The 19,396-nt window shown below is 33.4% G+C and overlaps 1 protein-coding gene across 1 annotated transcript in view; it reads right to left on the bottom strand.

Annotated features, from left to right (window-relative positions):
* Window positions 1–19,396, bottom strand: part of CFAP47 (cilia and flagella associated protein 47) — a 439,964-nt gene that overhangs the window by 148,687 nt on the left and 271,881 nt on the right. Inside the window, exons 46-49 of the mRNA XM_050776518.1 lie at window positions 7,756–7,952; window positions 6,680–6,823; window positions 5,898–6,071; window positions 2,475–2,586 (exon numbers count right to left, since the gene is read on the bottom strand). Of these exons, the coding sequence (XP_050632475.1) occupies window positions 2,475–2,586; window positions 5,898–6,071; window positions 6,680–6,823; window positions 7,756–7,952 (627 nt within the window). The remainder of the gene's footprint in view (window positions 1–2,474; window positions 2,587–5,897; window positions 6,072–6,679; window positions 6,824–7,755; window positions 7,953–19,396) is intronic.

Raw genomic sequence — 19,396 nt, 5'->3', positions numbered from 1 at the left:
TGAATATTACCACTATATCTAAATATGAATACCATGTAGCTCCTTCTTCCCAGGAATTCACATCTGGTGGTGGAAATTGGTATCTGTAAATCATCTCAATTAAGGTATGCTTTGATATATCTAAAGTTTAATCATAGCATTGGGGAGCCTGATGGAAGGAAATATTAATCCCAACATATAAGAAAAGATCAGTTGTTACAATATTTCAATAAGCAAAGCACAATTAGTTGAATGTCAGCTTTGTTCATAACTACTGTGTTTATTAAGGCTTTCCAAATTACAGGTCTTTATTAAATAATTATTATATAATCAAGAACAGAATTGAAAATGAACACAAAATTTTAAAAAAGTATCTGATACATACACACATGTGTGTACACATGCATGCACACATACATGGAGAGAGTTCTGTAACCAGCAAAAGCAGGAAAATTCTCATATGTGTGAAATTTTTATAATCTAGTTTTCTTTATATCACTTCAGATTAATTAGCAGCTGTTCAGAAGCAATTGTATTTATACCGTTTAATCTATAGTTTAAGCCTTCCAATAGTAATATCAATAAAAATTAGAGCTTTTACAGGCTGTTTTTTTCCAAAGCATAATGGGACAATTAATTTAACTCTAAGGCACGGCTCTGGGAAGAGCTAATGTGATCACGTCTTGTAAATATTTTTCAAAATTATGAATCCTGTAAAATGGTTTGTATAGCCAGAAACATTAACCTAATTCATCCTCACTTAACAATGTATCCTGAGCTGCATTTAACTTCACCAAATACGTTCTAAATTCTTTCAAACCAACATGTTAATAGTCCATATCTGAATAGTAAAAATGTGTATTGAAATATTGTGGTGTCACAAAAGCTGCTACAACAACAACAGAAAAGATTACAGAAAGGAAAGGCTTGCCAAATCTAATTATTTAATTTTTCGTAAGTCTATTCCAATAACTTTAAGAGTTTGATTCACAGACCAGGGGCTTTGTGGTAGTTATAAACCTTCCGAGTTCAATGATGTTTCACTGTTTGTGGTTTCTTATGTGCTTCTTCTCAGAAGTAGTAGAACTCACTGCTTTCTATAGAACAGGAAATTGAAATTGACTATGTTTTATTGAAACTACGCCAATTCTGAATGACTTGCTGCCTTTTACGAAAGACTAGTTAAAACTCTAAAATTAAGGAAAATATACCAACTACTAGGACTGCCAGTGACAATTAAAATGAAAACTAAAATTTAAATTTCTTTAAATCAATTCACTTCTTATGGATTACCTAAAAAATAGTAAAATATGTTACTTTATTGAAATGTTCGGACTAGAGACATTATAGCTCAAATCTACCTATCAAATGAGGACTTGTTAATGGGGTTTGTAAATCCAAACATCTCAAAAACAAGGGGCAGATTTCAGAAGATGCTAACAATTTTTGCTGTGTTGGCATTTGAGGTTAAGCACACTAGAAGCAGGGAGTGGGGATGGGCGGCTGTTTCCTCCTACATAAATTCTATTACAGTGGTAATAATTGGATCATTGTGGTTGGCACTCTGAAATTTCCCTTCTGCTTTTTAATAGCATAGGCATCCAGTTTGCTCTCTGCACTTTCTTCTTTGCAGCAGCTCTCTATCCCTTCTATACCAGACATAAACCCTTCCCTCAAACACTTTGTTGAGGTAAGCAGGGATGAAAGGCTAGTACATCTAAGGAGCAGTAGACACCACTACATACGTAAGTATAGAAAGAATATGTGTATATGTATATACTTTCTACACTTCTAAAGTTGTATCCACTTACCTACATTATCAGAATTTCCTCAACAGTATCCAACTACCATAGGGAATTTAATTTTCTCTCAAACAGGACAACTTATTCCTTTGATGAATCACAATCCCTCAGTACTAGCTATTACTCTTCTATCACTTCTTACTCCTCTCCCTTCAAAAAGTAACAGGAACACCTCTCCCTCCTATTCCCATGTAAGTAGTTCTGTTCAGGGACCATTGGGGAAATCTCCATAAATAAATACTTTATTGCACACAAGGGAAGATAAAGGAAAAAAATTTCACATATATCAAACCTTTCATTTATTTTTCATGTATCAAGTAAATGCATGTGAATGTTTTTATGATATCCAGTTCTGTAAATAAACATTCTCTTAAAATGTCATTGGGTATAACTATTTTAAAGTATTTATCACATTTTAAATGTAAATACCCTTAATTAAATATTTTCATTTATAGAAATTTGTTTCACAAATAAGTTTGAAGAAATGGCCAAGATAATACAGCACTAGACATAAAATGTATGCATCAAAGACCTGATTATTTAGAAAGCTAATGACTGAAATGTAAAACTAAATTTTCTTCTGAGTCATTTAATAGAAAGAGGAAATACAAATTGCATTTCTATTTTGTCTCATCATATTTCCATCCTAGTGTAGTAGGAAAATGACTAATATTTTATTAATGGATTTTATACCTTTCAATATACCACGTTTCCAAGGGCGCACATTAATCAGGTATAGAATTTCTTTATAAGGGTATACGGTAATTTGTGGATTTCCCCACACTATCGGAAGATCTGCAGTCACCTATAAAAGATAATTCAAAAACAAGAATTATGTAGTATCAACATAAAATATTTTTCTATGCTTTAGTACATTACACTACATGAAATTACTGTAACAAGTTAAAGCATAGAACAAACTGAAATTTAATTTAAATACTCCCAATAAAATTATTCACTTTTTTAAAAAACAGCAAGACAGAAAAATTCTACATCCAGTAGAAGAGAAATCTAAGAACAAACCTATTTAAAAATGGAACAAAGGAAATTATTCTTACAAAACAAAAAATGCTTATATTCTGTTACTACTTATATCAAGATCATTGATGCTTAGAAAGTCTGAATAGCTCTCATCGACCATGCACAATTGTCTTTAGGCAGTTTGATATACAAAAGAGATGAACCATTTCAATAAATTTCTACATCAGTATTAATAAAACAAACAAAAAATATTTAAGCAGCATTTGACCACACCTTGGCTAAACCTAACTTTCAGTTTCCTGGGTGCTTATATCTTCCTACTCCCCACTGCTCAGGGAAACAATAATCTACTTTGTGTCTCTACATATGAGCCTATTATGAACAATTATTAGTAATGAAATTAAACAGTACGATGTGGACTTTTATCACTGACTTTTTTATTTAGCATACTTTTAAAAACTTTTTCATACTCTTAATGGATGAGAAATTATATATATTTATAATGTAAAACATGATGTTTTGGTATACGTATACATTGTGAAATGGCTAAATCAAACTAATTAATCTATGCATTATCTCACATAGTTATTATTTTTGTGGTGAACAAAAAAAATCTATTCTCTCAGCTCTTTTCAAGAATACGTTGTTATAATTATCGTAACCATGTTGTACACTAGATCTAATAATTCTCTTCAACTTACTTCTTCTATCTAACTGAAATTTTGTGTCCTTTGATTCACATCTTTCCAGCAACTCCTCTCATCAGCCCCTGATAACCACCATTCTACTCTCCACTACCATGAACTGAACTTTTTTCGATTCTACATATAATTGAGATGATGCAGTATTTGCTTTTCTGTGCCTGGCTTACTCCACTCAAATAATGGCCTCCAGGTTCATCCATGTCACAAATGACAGGATTTCCTTCTGTTTTAAGACTGAATAGTATTTCATTGTGTGTTTATCACATTTTCTTTATCCATTCATTTGTTGATGGACACAGGTTCAGTCCATATCTTGGCTATTGTGAATAATGCCGCAATGAACATGAAAGTGCAGATAATTTTTTGACATAGAGATTTCAACTCTTTTCAATATATACCCAGCAGTGGGGCAGTGGAATTACAGAATCATATGATAGTTATATTTTTAATTTTGGGAGAAACTTTATAATGTTTATCGTAATGGCTGTACTAATTTATACTCTCACCAACTGTTTAAAAGAGTTTTCCTTTATCTACATACAGAAATAAGGATGCTTTTGATGCATGAAACTTGAAATCAGAAGGTTAGAGGAATCAAAGGACCAGATAAGTAATAATCAAGGTTTGATTATCACTTGATAATCCAATGTTAAGGAATTAATGTCAAGGAAACAAGAAATGTAGAATAATATAAAATAAAGGGTGAATAGCATTAAGAAGGTAGGTCAACAGTGTCAAACTTCACATGTTACTGGCCTTGAGTTCACAGAGGTCACAGCAAAGGAAACAATCAATGAAATGAAAGGCAACCTGACGAATGGGCAAAATATTTGCAAATTACATAGGTGATATGAGGATAATAGTTAAAATGTATTGATGCTGATAAAGACACACCTAAGACTGGGTACTTTATAAAGAAAAATCTTTTTAATGGACACACAGCTCCATGTGGCTGGGGAGGCCTCACTATCATGGTGGAAGGTAAAAGATATGTCTTACATGGTGGTAAGCCAGAGAGAACATGTGCAGGGGAACTTCCCTTTATAAAACCATCAGATCTCATGAGACTCATTCATTATCACGAGGACAGCATGGGAAAAACCAGTCCACATGATTCAATTACCTCCTACCAGGTCCCACCCATGACACATGGGAATTATGGGAGCTACAATTCAAGACGAGATTTGGGTGGGGATACAGCCAAACCATATCATAAAATATAAGGAAAACACAACTCAAAAGAAAAAAAACCAGACATTAAAATCCAGATATCCCTATAAAAAAATGGGCAAAGGACTAGATTTTGATTTTGAAGGTAAGAGATGGCACTGAAAAATTTCAGCCAGACATGAAAAGATAAGAGTTTCCTTTAGAATATTAATTCCATTTGCAATCTAGCAAAGAAAGAAGAGGAAAACCAAGGCACATATTTATCAGGGTTACAAAAAAAAAAAGAGTAAACCCAGAGAATTTACAAACTTCTGTAGTCCCCTCTAAAACTGAATTCAGGCACTTATAATGGGTAGATATTTGAAGCTTCTTTTGAGGATCCTATTGAGCAAATAACTATTTGTAGATAATTGTAGGAGTGAGTGGAAAATGTTATTTAAAGATTGGTTTAAACAAACCAAGTGAGGATGGAAGAGTATAATGCTTCATAAAAAATAAGGATATAGGCCAGGCACAGTGGCTCATGCCTGTAATCCAATCACTTTGGGAGGCGAAGGTGGGTGGATAACTTCAGGCCAGGTGTTTGATACCAGCCTGTCCAACATGGTGGAACCCCATCTCTACAAAAAATATAAAAAGTAGCTGGGCGTGGTGGCACATGCCTAGAATCCCAGCTACTTGAGAGGCTGAGACACAAGATTCACTTGAACCCAGGAGGTGGAGGTTGCAGTGAGCCAAGATCATACCACTGCCCTCCAACTTGAGCAACAGACCAAAAAAAAACAAAAACAAAAAACAAAAAACAAAAAATAAATAAGTAAAAGGATGTAAACAATTATGCATTCCTTAATATTTCCACTATTATTCACACTGGTAAATGAGGCTACAGTTCTGAAATTTTGTTTTGCCTACAGATTTCACATTAAAATTTTAAAAGATGTTTGTAAATATTTTTGAAAACACCTTTTATTATCATGCACAATTTTTTCAATGAAAAGCACATGACTCAAATAAGTAGATTTTAATGTGCTTCATAGTTATATAAATATAAGCCTTATTTCATCCTAATTCAACTTTATAATTGAAATGATATTTAAAAGCTGTTGAACTAATAACAGGTAGGATTGTAAACATCTTATGTGACATTGTTTCATCTGATTAAGTAAAACTAAATGTTTAAAAAATTGTTTGTAATTATTATAGTTCATGTGATTCACCATATTCAGAAGAAAACATTTTCACACTAAAAATAAATGCTTACCTTAAATGTTAGGGAAGTATTTGTCAAATTAGGCAATGTTATATGTTTTTGTGTCACATTCCCCACTTGACATTCCACAGTAATGTGTTCCAAGGCTGAAGGTTTTTTTCCAACCCCTTTTATGTCAAAGATGTGCTCCATACCATCTACTTCATTTTGTAGAATAAGTTTACCCTATGAGAAACCAGACACATTTCAGGTCTATAGGAGTCATAGTTAAATGTTAAACAACCTCTGCTATCTTATTAATCTTGTATCTGGTTAATAAAATGAGCTTGTAGAGAGGTGTTAGCCATTGACTTTTTCAATACACAAATAAATGCTTCTACCGAACACATAAAGACAAATTTCTGGTGAAAAGTCATTAATTTCTCATTACCCTCTCTAACTTACAGAATGTATATAGGCATTCTCATACACAGCAATTATATGCATGTCTACTTCCATGTAAAAGAAATATTGTCTTAAGAAAGTATTTTCTGATATACCAATTTCTTTAATGAACAGGAAGGAAAAGTAATTATCTTACTTTGTTCAGCATGTTGTACAAAATTAATTTGAATGCTAGTATTCACAGACAAAAATATTGTTATGTTCATGATGTTTATGCTTCATATTAAAACATGTATTAAAGTTTTAAGTAAAAATAGTCAAATACATGGAAAATATTAACTTTTCTGCTAGGAAGTTGTACTATCAATTAAAAGACTAATGTCATACATTAGTTTACTGACTAATGATACTATTAATTAATACTGGGGAAAATATCAATGAGTTCATACCGTAATGACACATTCAAAAATAGGTTTGAATGTGAGAGGATACTGCACAATTTCACCTGGTCCAACATGTAAATCAATAGGTCCATAAAACCATTCTCCTTCTATAGTAACTTGAAATGTCCGTTTATCGTTTGTTTGATTTTTCTAAAGCATGAAAAAGGTACAAAAATATTAGAGGGATGATATTGATGAAATTGAATTACATATGAATTCTTGGTGTTTTCTATAACATTATATATTGTATTTTTAATTGTATTTCCTAGGAATCACTATTGGAGAGTCATATTTGTTAAGAATAAATATCAAAAATGTAAACATAAGGCATAATGATGACTATATGTTCTTTCTATGTCACATAAGAGCACTGCCTAATTGATCTATCAAAGGATTATTCAATATCTAAAGAAATTTCCCTTTGTCTCACTTACTAATTGCCACTAAAATGATAAAATGGCCTTAGAGGACACACTTTACTCCTAATTCGAGGTAATAACAGGCATTCTAACTGGCAGATTGCTCACATAGCAAAGATTATATATCTCGTCAGAACAAAATTTTGTGCTTCAGATTGACTTTTGTCATGTCTTTAATAATTAGAAAAACAAATAAACCAAAAAAGGCAATTTATCCCTCTAAAAAGCCAAAGTTCTTTACAATTACCTTACCTTCTTTTACACTATATTGTCACTCTGGCTAATAAGTAGCCAAGCTACAGCCAGTCGTTGCTCTCAGTGCCTCTGAACCCATCTTAACCAAGTATTAGATCACAACAGAAATTAGAGTAGAATGACCTGAGAGTCCATAACTCTGCTTTGTGAAGCAAGAATGAATTTAATGATACATTAAGGACATTGGAGTTAATTGTTTTAAGCAAAAAGATCCAGCAGAAGTGATTGATGAGATGAGTAACAGAATAACATTTATATTTAGGAAGAGATTCTGACATAAATATGAAGAAATAATTGACAGCAGATATGACGATCAGAAATTTGTAACAGTTCAAGATGAGACATCTGGAGGACTTTGACACAGTGGCAATATGAATAAAGAAAGGTACCAAAAAAGTTTATACATACTATTGGAATATTCTGAGTAAGGGCTTCAAATGCTGGTGTTTCAAACTCAAATTTGGCCTCTGGTTGTTCTTCATTCACAATACCTTCAACATAATAGGCACGCACATCATACCTTGATTTCAATAAAATTTTACAAGGATAGCGTCCAGGATGGAGAGGAAGAAATTGCAAAGGAAGTGGTACAGATCCATCTGAAGCTATCAAAATAATTTTAAAACAGTTCATTTAAAATCCTATAAAACCTAAAATTCATCTTAGTAAGCAATATTTAATATTATTATATTAAATTGTACTGCGTAACCTAAAATAGGTTTCGCTGGGATAACACACTACCTCTAAATCTCCAGGGCTTACCATGCAAGCTTATTTATCAATTAGAGTATATATACTGAACTGGTCAGAGAACAGTCTGCTCCTCAAAGTCACTCAGGACTCCCTACTGTGAAAGATACTACCATCTTGCAGTTGTACCATAACAAACATCTCTGTTCTTTGGCTGAGAGGTCAGGGGAAAAGGAATGGCTGGAAGTTTGCTCAAAGACTTTTCAGTTTTCAGCTCAAAATCAATATGCACATTACATTTAACTGGCAAGACCAAGCTATGTGACTCTACCTACTTGAAAGGGGGCTGAGATATAAGGAAATATATGCAATATTAGATGGGCTTTACTGTCTGCCACATTTCTATGACTTAGAGGTGCTCTGTCTCACAGCAATCAAAATAATTTGCAACTTGGCTAGCAGATAGAAATAATTTTTTCATAGTTAATAACCAATGGAACCAGAAAGGGGCATGTGTAATTAACACTTCTCATAACACCCTGTTATAATATTTATCTTAAGTTAATAGCTAATTTTACTTCCTATGCTAGGTGAGCTATCTAGTCTCATTCTTTCCTTTCGGGCAACACCACTTTTTCTCTGAAGGTCACCATTTTCTTAGCTTCCATAAAGTGAGAAAATAGTTATAAAAATTTGGCAACCCGAAAGTAGAAGGCAGTATAAGAACATAATACAAATTTCATGGTTAATGCCAAAATATTTAAATAGTCAACGAACAACAAATGATTTTAAAAACGTCTGATGCCTAATTCTGTGGAAGGAAGTTCTCTGAAACCAAGAAAACAAATCAAGCATATCAATCAATGGACCAGACACATATTATGACATTAAATGGCTATAATTTTAATTCTTTTGCAGTGAACACTTCAAATGTGAAAGGTGGCACGTTGTTTTCAAATACAATGAAATTTATATGCCAAGATATGCAAGAACATTTATACACAAGAGCATTATACACAAGAACATTAACTACCCTAAATCCTTTATCAAACAAGAGTTTATGTGTGTGTGTTATAAAGTATACATTATGTAATGTTATATATTATACCTTACATTAATTATTATATAGCATATATTCCATGTCTATGTTGCTATATGTAATACAGTATATATAATGTATAATGTTACATTTAATAGTACATATTAAAACATGCTGATAATGGATAACATTTGAAATTTGTATTACATCAACAAGTACAAGAGCATCAGCTGGTCTGAGGAAAAAACAGTTACTAATCACAAAGGCTCTCAGAATGTTATTTTTGTTCCATCCTAGTCAAGTATAAACCTAATTTTAGAATACATTTTTTTCTTGGCAAAAAGGACTTCAGGCACATTTTATTATCTGTTGTTAATCGACTAGTTTTATCCTGAGAGAGGTATTTGGGTTGTGGCAATTTCAATAGAACAAATCAGCATGGAAAATTATTTGTTGTTTTAATAACAGGCATAAAGAGAACTTATTTTGTTTCTTGGATGAACAGAATAAAATAAAAATATTTAGAATATGTAATTTAAATAGAATTCTATTCATTTAGATTTATTTTATTTGAATGAGAATTAAACTGTTCAGAAAATTTTGAGAATTGCAGAATATCTACTGCTTTCATCAACGATAAAAAACGTCTAGCTCTTTAATGCTACACAATCATTGCAACGCACAAGTTCAAGTATAAAATTTCTGTCAAGAGCTTTATGTTATACATTTCTGTTTCCAAAAAAGATGTTCATTTACTAATGATTGCTGAGCCTGAAAGTTAAAGCCAAAGACATTCTTAAGTGTACATTTTCCAACTCATGAAATGTTTATGAGCAAGCACCTTAAGGACTACACAATGTCAGCCCCTCTCCTTACAAATCCAAAAGGAAACCCATTAGAATAGTGGAATTTGTGGAAATTATAGTTTTAATTTTGATGATGTATTTATAAATCAATATCTGTTTCATTTTTAAATATCCAAAATAATTTTATTAAGTTGTATCAGAAACATAAATAGGGGTGATATATATTACAAATAAGAGATTTTAAAACTTCTGGGTTAAGATATTTAATTGACAGTATTTGGGTCCCCGTCAGATGTAAACTAGCAGAGGTAGAAACCATTTTGATCTTCAGAAATCTGGAAATTTTACTGGACACATTGTGCCATCATATCATAATGGGACATGTTTTCTTAAACTTATTTCCAATTCTGGACTGTAGCAAATGCTGTCCATGCCTTGACATGTCCCCTTTAAGTACGCCTTAAAGGGCATGGATTTATGGATACCTGTGACTTCCTCCTTAGAAAGTTCTCTCTAAACAAAGAATGGTACTCAGTTCTCACATAGATCATCCAGATGTGGTAGTAAAAGCCTGCAGGAGCAGTACCAAACCAAAAATTGATCAAAATTGGTAAATAACAAACGAATAAAAAACCTGTTTTCTTGCCCTTTGGTTAGAAGAACTCTGAGGCGAATTTGACACCAATTTCCAGAGGCCCCCAGTGGGACTGAGCCCCAATTGCCTGCGATGATAACCTGTTCATTAAAACCCCCGGAATTGGTTTCTTCTCTTTGCAGTCTCCCACTCCCCTACCTATGCTTTGAGATCACCTCTCAAACTACTTGCTCTCAAGACCAGATCTCAGAGTCTGCTGTTGGAATTACCCAGCTTAACACGTGCCCTAAGTCCCAGGATACAGAGGTTCCTGTCCTGGTCTCATGCTTTCTAGGGCCTTACTCTGATCCTCCTCCGGCATTGCCTCTCTGCACATTTAAGAAATACATGGGTCCAATGGGGCAGATCTATATAGATCCCAGCACCACCCATGGTTCAAGTTCATGAGACATTATAATTCACAATCCATAGTTCCTTGATCCTGTTTACAGTGCTTTCACAAGACTCTTCCCTAGGTCAGTCCTCCTGGTAGAAGACTCCTAGAACTGTGCAGTAACTAAGAGGTCACTATTAGTAGGGTATGGACCAAGAGTAAGTGTGTGGGCTGACATATCCACATGTTTAAACATAAGAACCATTAGAGTGCATGTTAGAGTTGAAAGACAGAAGAGAATGGTGTGGGCACCTGAATAGCACCCAGCTACCCTGTGCTGTCATTTTCTAGTGCAAAACTCTGAGGAGTCCAAAAATTCTAAATTCAAACTTGGTCTTCAAGGTTCTTATAAAGTTAGATTTGTTAAAATGTATTTTACATAGAATAATAGAATGTATTCTATTTTGAAATGTGTTGGTTTGATTTGTAAGTTTTTAAAATGTAGACATATGTTATGTGGGCTTCCATTTGAACTCTTGACTTGGCCATAACAAATGTTAGGGACTATCTGGATCTGTCCCTTTCATCCCTACTCAATTTAGATGTAGTTAACCTGTATCTTTTCCTTACAAGTGTGGCAACTGTCAGGATTCTATATTTAAAGATAACTGAATATATGTAAATTTACTGAAAAATTACAATTACTGAAGAAAATAAAGAAACATAAAGAAAGAATTTCTTGAAGTAAAGACTACATCATTTGATTTAACTTTGGTTATTGTAAGAAATCAGTGCTATCTACAGTTTTTCAAATAACCCATAAAAATATACTATGTTCAGATCCTAGAATAGGTCATAGTTGGAACAAAAGATCAATACCATTGTTTTGTTCAGCTACAACTGCATAACAAACTACCCAAAAACTTAGTGATTTAAAGCAACAACCATTCATTTGCTCATAATTCTGTGGCCTGAGCTCATTTGGGACAGCTTATCATCTCCACATGGTACTACCTGGATATTTTGACCTGTATATATCCTGGGTACTGACTGTGGTCTTTGGATCTCTGCTGGGAATTCTGTCCTTGAGCACTCTAATCCTGTATGAGATGAGCCCAATCATTTTTCATAGAGTATATAAGAATTACCAGCAGCAAAAAAGAGATTAATGTAAAAGAAGCTATCAAATATCTGCCTCTTTCCCATTCCTAAATGATCCTTTGTCCAAAGCAAGTCACGTGGCCACAACCAGGTCAATGAGGAAAGGGAGACTATACAAAACCTGTGTATAGGCAGATATGATCAACTTGGGCTTTTACTGTAATAATCTACAATGCACTAATGCAGAGAAAGATACATGTATAAAACTTGTAACCTGAAAAAGATAAAATCAACTGAGAGTTAAAAACCCTCTTTTTTCAGTTTTGGTTCCAATTCTACATTGTGAGACCTTAAGCAAACAACTTAAGGTTTCTTATAAACTCAACTTCTTTTTTTTTTCCTTTCATTTTTCAACCACAAGTTTATTTTCTAAATTTACTACATATATTTTTAATACCAGAAAAGGGTTTATTTCCCCCCATGGATACAAGGTAGTCCCTCCCAGATATTTTTGGCATGTGATTTTAAAACTGAAAGCCATCTAAAAATAGTTGTGAAAGCTAAGATATAAGCATTATTTTAATATCCTCCCAACTATTTAAGAACATCGATTTTTTAAACAATTTTTAACTTCATAATTTTTAAAATTTTAGCTTTTATTTTAGATACAGGGAGGTACATGTGTTGAATTTTTACATGGGATATTGGACCCAGGTAGTGGGTATAGTACCCAGTAAGTAGTTTATCAACCCGCACACTCCTCCAAACTTCTTAATCTCTTTCAATGAGTGGGATTTGATTAATAGCTTTCAAAAAATTTTATTTTCTGGCTTAGATGTACTGTGTATGAACAATATTTAACATTGAATTAACATATAAAACAAAGGAAACTGGAGATCTGGTTGAAGTAGAATGAGGAGCTAGAAGTTCCCATTTACTTCCATGGCCTCACTATAGAGAAGCCAAAGCACTTCAGAAGAATTTTGGGGCTTCATAGAATATAATTTGATTAACTAATTTATTAGACTTGTTTATGCCTTAGTGGTCATAATTGTATAAAAACACATCAAACATATGGAAGAGATTAAGTAATATAGTAAGTTGAACACTGCCTTCTATAGTTGTTTTTGGTATATTATTAACAAACAGTAATCAGAGCTTTTAATTCAGAAAATGATCAAGAATGAATAATTATGTTTACTACATGTACATATATAATTGCATAATATTTATTATAAGAAAATGTGAATAATTATATTTTAGAGAATTTTTTGGTCTATTTGTTAATCACATCACCACCTACTACTAAAAACTCTTAATGTAGGCTTTTTTTCTATTGTATAAGTCAAAAGACTAACTTACCTGCTCTCTTAGGCCATTCTCGCATTGCTATAAAGAAATACCTGAGACTGGGAAATTTATTTAACTAAAAAAAAATTTAATTTTCTCATGGTTCTGCAAGCTATAAAGGAAACATGGAAGTATCTGCTTGGTTTCTGGGGAGGACTCAGGAAACTTACAATCATGGCAGAAGACAAAGCAGGAGCAGGCATCTTACATGGCAGGAACACGGGTAAGAGAAGAGAGTAGGGGGAGGTACTATACACTTTTAAACAACTAGACCTCACTAGAATTCACTCACTATCCTGAGTACAGCATCAAGAGTATGGTGCTAAACCATTCATGTGAAACCACCCCTAAGATCCAATCACCTCCTACTAGTTCCCACTTCCAATATGGTGATTACAATTTGAAATTACATTTGAGCAGGGACACAAATCCAAACCATATCACAAGTACAGTGAACTTTTTCCCATTTTAGTTATTATATTTTTGTAGGCACATGAGTATCTGAATCACAAATACTCTAGAAAAGTAAGTGATTGATTGTGTGCTAACAACTGCTCATTACTGTTTCTTCTTTAATAAAAATATGAAATGCAGCCATAGACATTAAAAAGAGAATTTAGCAGTTAAAAAATTGACAGTTTATTTTGTAAAAAATTTCTATTAGTAGAAATTTTGTTTAATATGGTTCACTCAGAAAAAAAAATTCTAAAATGGACTAGCTGCTTAAATTGTTATATTTATTATAATATTCAATAAAATAATAATTTAAAATAAAAACCTATACTTACTATTGACAAATTCAATATTTTAAATATTGGTTAAAATTGATTTTATTATTTAAAAAGAAGTTGAACTACTTTTCCCTTTCTATCACCAAGGAGATTTAAAATAATATAATACTTAGGGGGTAAAAGACAAAGAGTGATAGGAAGAGACAGGGGAAAGGAAAAGGAAAGAAAGGAAGAAAGGAAGAAAAAAGGAGGATAAATCTAAAGGAGAGGGGAAGTAGGAATTGAGGAAGGAAAATGAAAAGTATTTGGAATGCTAAAAGAATGTCATATGACCCTTTTTACCTGACCAACCTCAAATGCCTGAGAGCACTGGACTTGCCTTCCCATGAAGTTTGTAAGTATCTGCCAGAAGGGCAGACTGGTATGCAGTTCCCTGAAAGATTTTACTGAAAAGTTGTAAGTGCACTTTCTCCCAGGTACCCTAAAGCACAGGGAAAGAAGGTCATAGACAGATACCAGAGTGCTGTAGTATGTAAATGGCAAGGATGGCCAATCATTATCAGCACAGCCAAACTAGCCTTAAGAGCTACAGGAAAACTTACTAATTTTGTTGTTTAAGTCTAGTAGGGCTTTATTAACCTTCTGTCTGCTTGATCTGCCAATTATTGAGAGAGGTCTAATAATATCTTCCACTGTAATTTAGAATTTGTTCATTTCTCTTTTTACATTAATTGATTTTGGCTTTATACATTTCGAGAACATGTGTTTAGGTATAAATAATTTCAAAGTTTCTTCTCTAAGTTGGACTTTTCCCTTTTTAAATTAAGTAATACATTTATTTACCATAAAGTCAACTTGTTTTCATATTAATATATCTATGCCAGCTATTTTATGATTAGTAAATACCTGGTATAGGTTTTTTGATATTTTACCAGGAAATTTTATAAAGAGTATAAAGCTACATTTAAATATCACCTTTTATAATTTAGTCTGTTCATATTTATTGTAATTAATGATATATTTGTGTTTATTTTAACATTTCATTTTGTGCCACACTTTATCCCATTTTATTTTGTTCTTTTCTATTCTTGAATTCTATTGAATTTATCAAGTTTTGTTTATTTTCATTTATGCCTCTACTGGTTTAGAAATTATACATTCTATACCTATACTTTTCAGTGCCCCAAATATTCAACATCTATACTTCACATAAAAAATCTTACAGTAATTCAACCCTGGTCCCTAAAATGTAAGAACTTTACATGCCTATAATGGCAAATCCTTCCTTATAAAGTTGTTGTCTAGTAATTGAGCTCACTTCGTTTTGGTAACACCTGAATCATTTATTCTTATTATTATTTCTACAGTCAAATCCTCATGGGAGTTACCCACATTTACTGATTATTTTAGTAACCATTATTCTTAGACCCCAATTCTCTCTTCTGAATTCAATTTCCTTCAGCAGTAAGAGGGCTTACGCTTGTTCTTTTACCAAAATCTCTGAGTTTTAAATGGTCTCAAGTTCATTGTTGAATTACAAATGTTTTTATTTCATCTTTACTCATGAGTGATAGTTCACAAGGATATCCAGTTAATTTTCATCAGCACTATAATGCTATTGTCTTTTGGTTTCTAATGTTACTGTTGGTAATTCTGCCTTCAGTATAATTTTTGTTCCTTTATAAATAATCTGCCATTTTTCTCTCATTGCTTTTTGGAATTTCTCTTATCTTTGCCATTCTATGGTTTCACTATGACCTATCTACCTATGTGTAAATTTAGGTATTCTTCTATTGTCTTCTGGTATTACAGACATTTTGTTTCTGCTTTTCCTTATTCTCATTTGCTCCTAGTAAGATAAGAAATGTATCTAATTTAGGTGGTCACTTGTAGAGCAACTCATTCCATATTTACTTTACAGCAATCTCTTAGTTCTAACTATGGAGGTAATTCAATATGCAGCCCTTGGGCCCATTTCCTGTATCAAACAAGCATCTACCTATTAAATGTAGGTAGGGTACTTGTTTGGTTGGTTTTTCATGCCCTGACAGTTTTGTAATGATCTAAAGAAAAATTTACATCTTAAAAAAATATATGCAACATATACATATATAGGTATACATATAAAAAACAGGATATATATATATATATATCTTCCTGTTAACAGGTTGAGTATTCCTTATCTGAAATGCCTGGGGCCAGAAGTATTTTAGATTTCAGAATTTTTCAGATTTTGGAATACACGCATATGCATAATGAGATAACTTAGGGATAGGACCCAAGTCTAAACAGGAAATTCATTTATGCTTCATATACACATTATACACATAGCCTGAAGGTAATTTTACATGCTATTTTAAGAAATTTTGTTCATGAAACAAGTTTTGACTGCCTTTTGACTGTGACTTAATATGAGATCAAATGTGAAATTTTCCACCTGTGGCACCATGTTGGTGATCAAAATGTTTCTGATTTTGAGCATTTGGAGTTTTGGAGAGTTCAAATTTTGGATTTCCATGTTGGTTACTCAACCTATAATCAATAATGTGAACCGTGAAAATCTGAGACAGGTCTCAGTTAATTCAGAAAGTTTATTTTGCCAAGGTTGAGGATGCACGCCTGTGATGTGACATGGTCTCAAGAGGTCCTGACAACATGTGCTCAAGGTGGTAGGGGCATAACTTGGTTTTATATACATTTTAGGGAGACATGAGACATCAATCAATAGGTGTAAGATGTGCATTGGTTCAGTCTGAAAAGGTGGGTGAAGGTGGGACAACTCGAAGCGGGGAGGGGGCGTCTAGGTCATAGGTAGATAAGAGACAAATGGTTGTATTTTACTGAGTTTCTGATTAGCCTCTCCAAAGGAGGCAATTAGATATGCATTTATCTCAGTGAGCAGAGGAGTTACTTAGAATAGAATGAGAGGCAGGTTTGCCCTAAGCAGTTCCCAGCTTGACTTTTCCCTTTAGCGTAGTGATTTTGGGACCTCACGATTTAGTTTCCTTTCACGATAAACTCTTGTCCCACCAATAATATTACAACCAGAAATATAACCCCAACCACTTAGGCAACTGAACGGACCCCCTCTGGGCCAAGGGAAACCTGAAACATTGAATTACCAGCCATAATGGAAAGGGAGGTTGGACACGCTTTGCTATATCCTTTCCCTTTTGGAGTTTAGACACAACTGACCATCATTAAGATTAAAATAGGTATCATAAGACTGATGAAACAGACTCTTTGTGTCAATAAGATACCAAATTCCAAACTGACTCTGGTATAGCATCACATGGCAAATAACAAACCCTGAATGAAATAAAATCATTTTACCCCCAAATACATGTCTTTGACATATTTTGAAATGGCCCTGAAAAGCTGTATTTTGTGGGAGCAATTTTGTATCTGTAGAGAATCTTCATTAATGCATCTAGGCCTTTCCTGATCTAGGAGAGATTAAGCATCTGATACCTTCTAAGGCCTGAAAAAAAAACATTTAGCATCTATTCTCTCTGATGCTTGCTATCTGGAGGCCTCATCTACATAACAAGAACCTTGGCTTCCACAACTCCATTTATCTTAACTCAAGCATCTCTTTCCAGGACTGCAAGTCTTTAGCTTAACTCTTTAACCCAATTGCCAATGAAAATACCTTTGAATCCTTCTATAACTGTAATAAGCCCTCCCTATCCTCACATTGAGATGTTTGGCTTTTCTAGGCCAAACCAATGTATACATTACGTGTACTGCCTTATGTCTTTCCCTGTAACTTGCCTCCCTAAAATGTATAAAACCAAACTGTAACTCGACCATCTCAGGCACTTTCTCAAGACCTCCTGAGATTGTTCTCCAGTCTATGATCACTCATACTGGCTCAGAATAAACCTCTTCAAATATTTCACAGAGTTTGGCTTTTTCATCAATAAAATACACCACAACTGACTTAGACTCTTCCCATCTCTGCCACCACTACTACCAGATCTTCATGTGAGATTCTACACATTACTGACAGAGTGATGTCCCTCCACATAATCCCCTACAGTTGTGGTAATTTTTGGGAATTCCTCATAGGATACATGTAAATGACTGGCTGCTGTTGAATTTTTGGATTTCTGTAGGCCTTCATGGGTCATTTAATGAAAAATTAGAAGGGGACCTATCAAGGAGTTCTAGCTTGATAGCATTTTAAATAGCAAGTTTTCTATAATTGTCTAAGAAGACAAAATTACCCAAAGAAAACAACTGACGTAAGATTTCACTTTCTAATTAACCCCTCCATACGGAAAGAAGCAAGGGATTGCTGACAGCAAATTAACCTTGTATTCTGCATTTTCATTTCTGAATACCATAAACATTCTCTAATTGTCCTGTATTAAATATAAAATCTGTTTTGAACAGAGTTTATTTTTAAGTTCTTGCAGACTGATTTACTAAGTGTGCAAATTAGTATGAATGAGCTGCTAGCAAGCCAATAATCAGCATGTTCTCTAGGACTTAAAATAATGGAAAAGACTACTGAAATTTCTGATTAAATGCCTCCCTAAATATATAATTGTAGAGCATATGTTTACCACTGAAGACCTAACAGAAAGAACAAGCAACTTTTTTAAAGTTCACTTTTTTTTTACTTGCCAGCTCTATGTCTATAAATATAAAGCAATGAAAGGCAAAGTGAGTCATTTATCAAACTGAAAATATATTAAAACTATAAGGACAAAGAATATATGCAGTCTTGGATATTACAATTATGTTGAATCCGTTATGTTACATTATTTGACTTAAAGTGTATTTTTTAAAAATAACATAGAACACAATCAAGTGTCATTGTAGTTTGGTGCATGCAGAGTAGGAGGAAAGAATTTGGATTGGGCAGAAAACCAAAATGTTAGTAGGACATATATTTATAACTAAACAAAGTACACAGGACATATATTTACAACTAGACAAAGTACAGACTCTGACTATGAGAAGATAGGTATGGGAGGGCAGCAAGAGAAAGGCCTATCTATCAAGTAACAGTTATCACAGGGTTTATCTAGGTAAGAAGCAAGCTTAAATAAGGCAAGTCGCACAGAGAAAAGAAGAAATGGGTAAGGCTGGTATAAAAGAAGCCAACTCCACAGTTAAAGACCCAGGATCCCAAGTTGAGGGAAAGATTCCTGTTTAAGGGGCCTAGGGCTATCCAGAACAATGATGGATGGCAGGAAGAGTGTACCAGTACCCAGGGAGGGAGCTGGCAGAAACAAACTAGGCTTTTAAGAAATAAAGTAGAAACCTATGCCTGAGTGCTGGGACAGACGTGACAGAAATAAATGTATCGCAAAGATTGATCGTGCTAAAACCACCTTTGCAAAAATTATAAAT

Source organism: Macaca thibetana, chromosome X, assembly GCF_024542745.1.
Source record: "Macaca thibetana thibetana isolate TM-01 chromosome X, ASM2454274v1, whole genome shotgun sequence".
In the NCBI taxonomy this organism is placed as follows: domain Eukaryota; kingdom Metazoa; phylum Chordata; class Mammalia; order Primates; family Cercopithecidae; genus Macaca; species Macaca thibetana.
The sequence above is the reverse complement of the archived record's forward strand: the minus strand, read 5'-3'. Positions and strand labels throughout refer to the sequence as shown.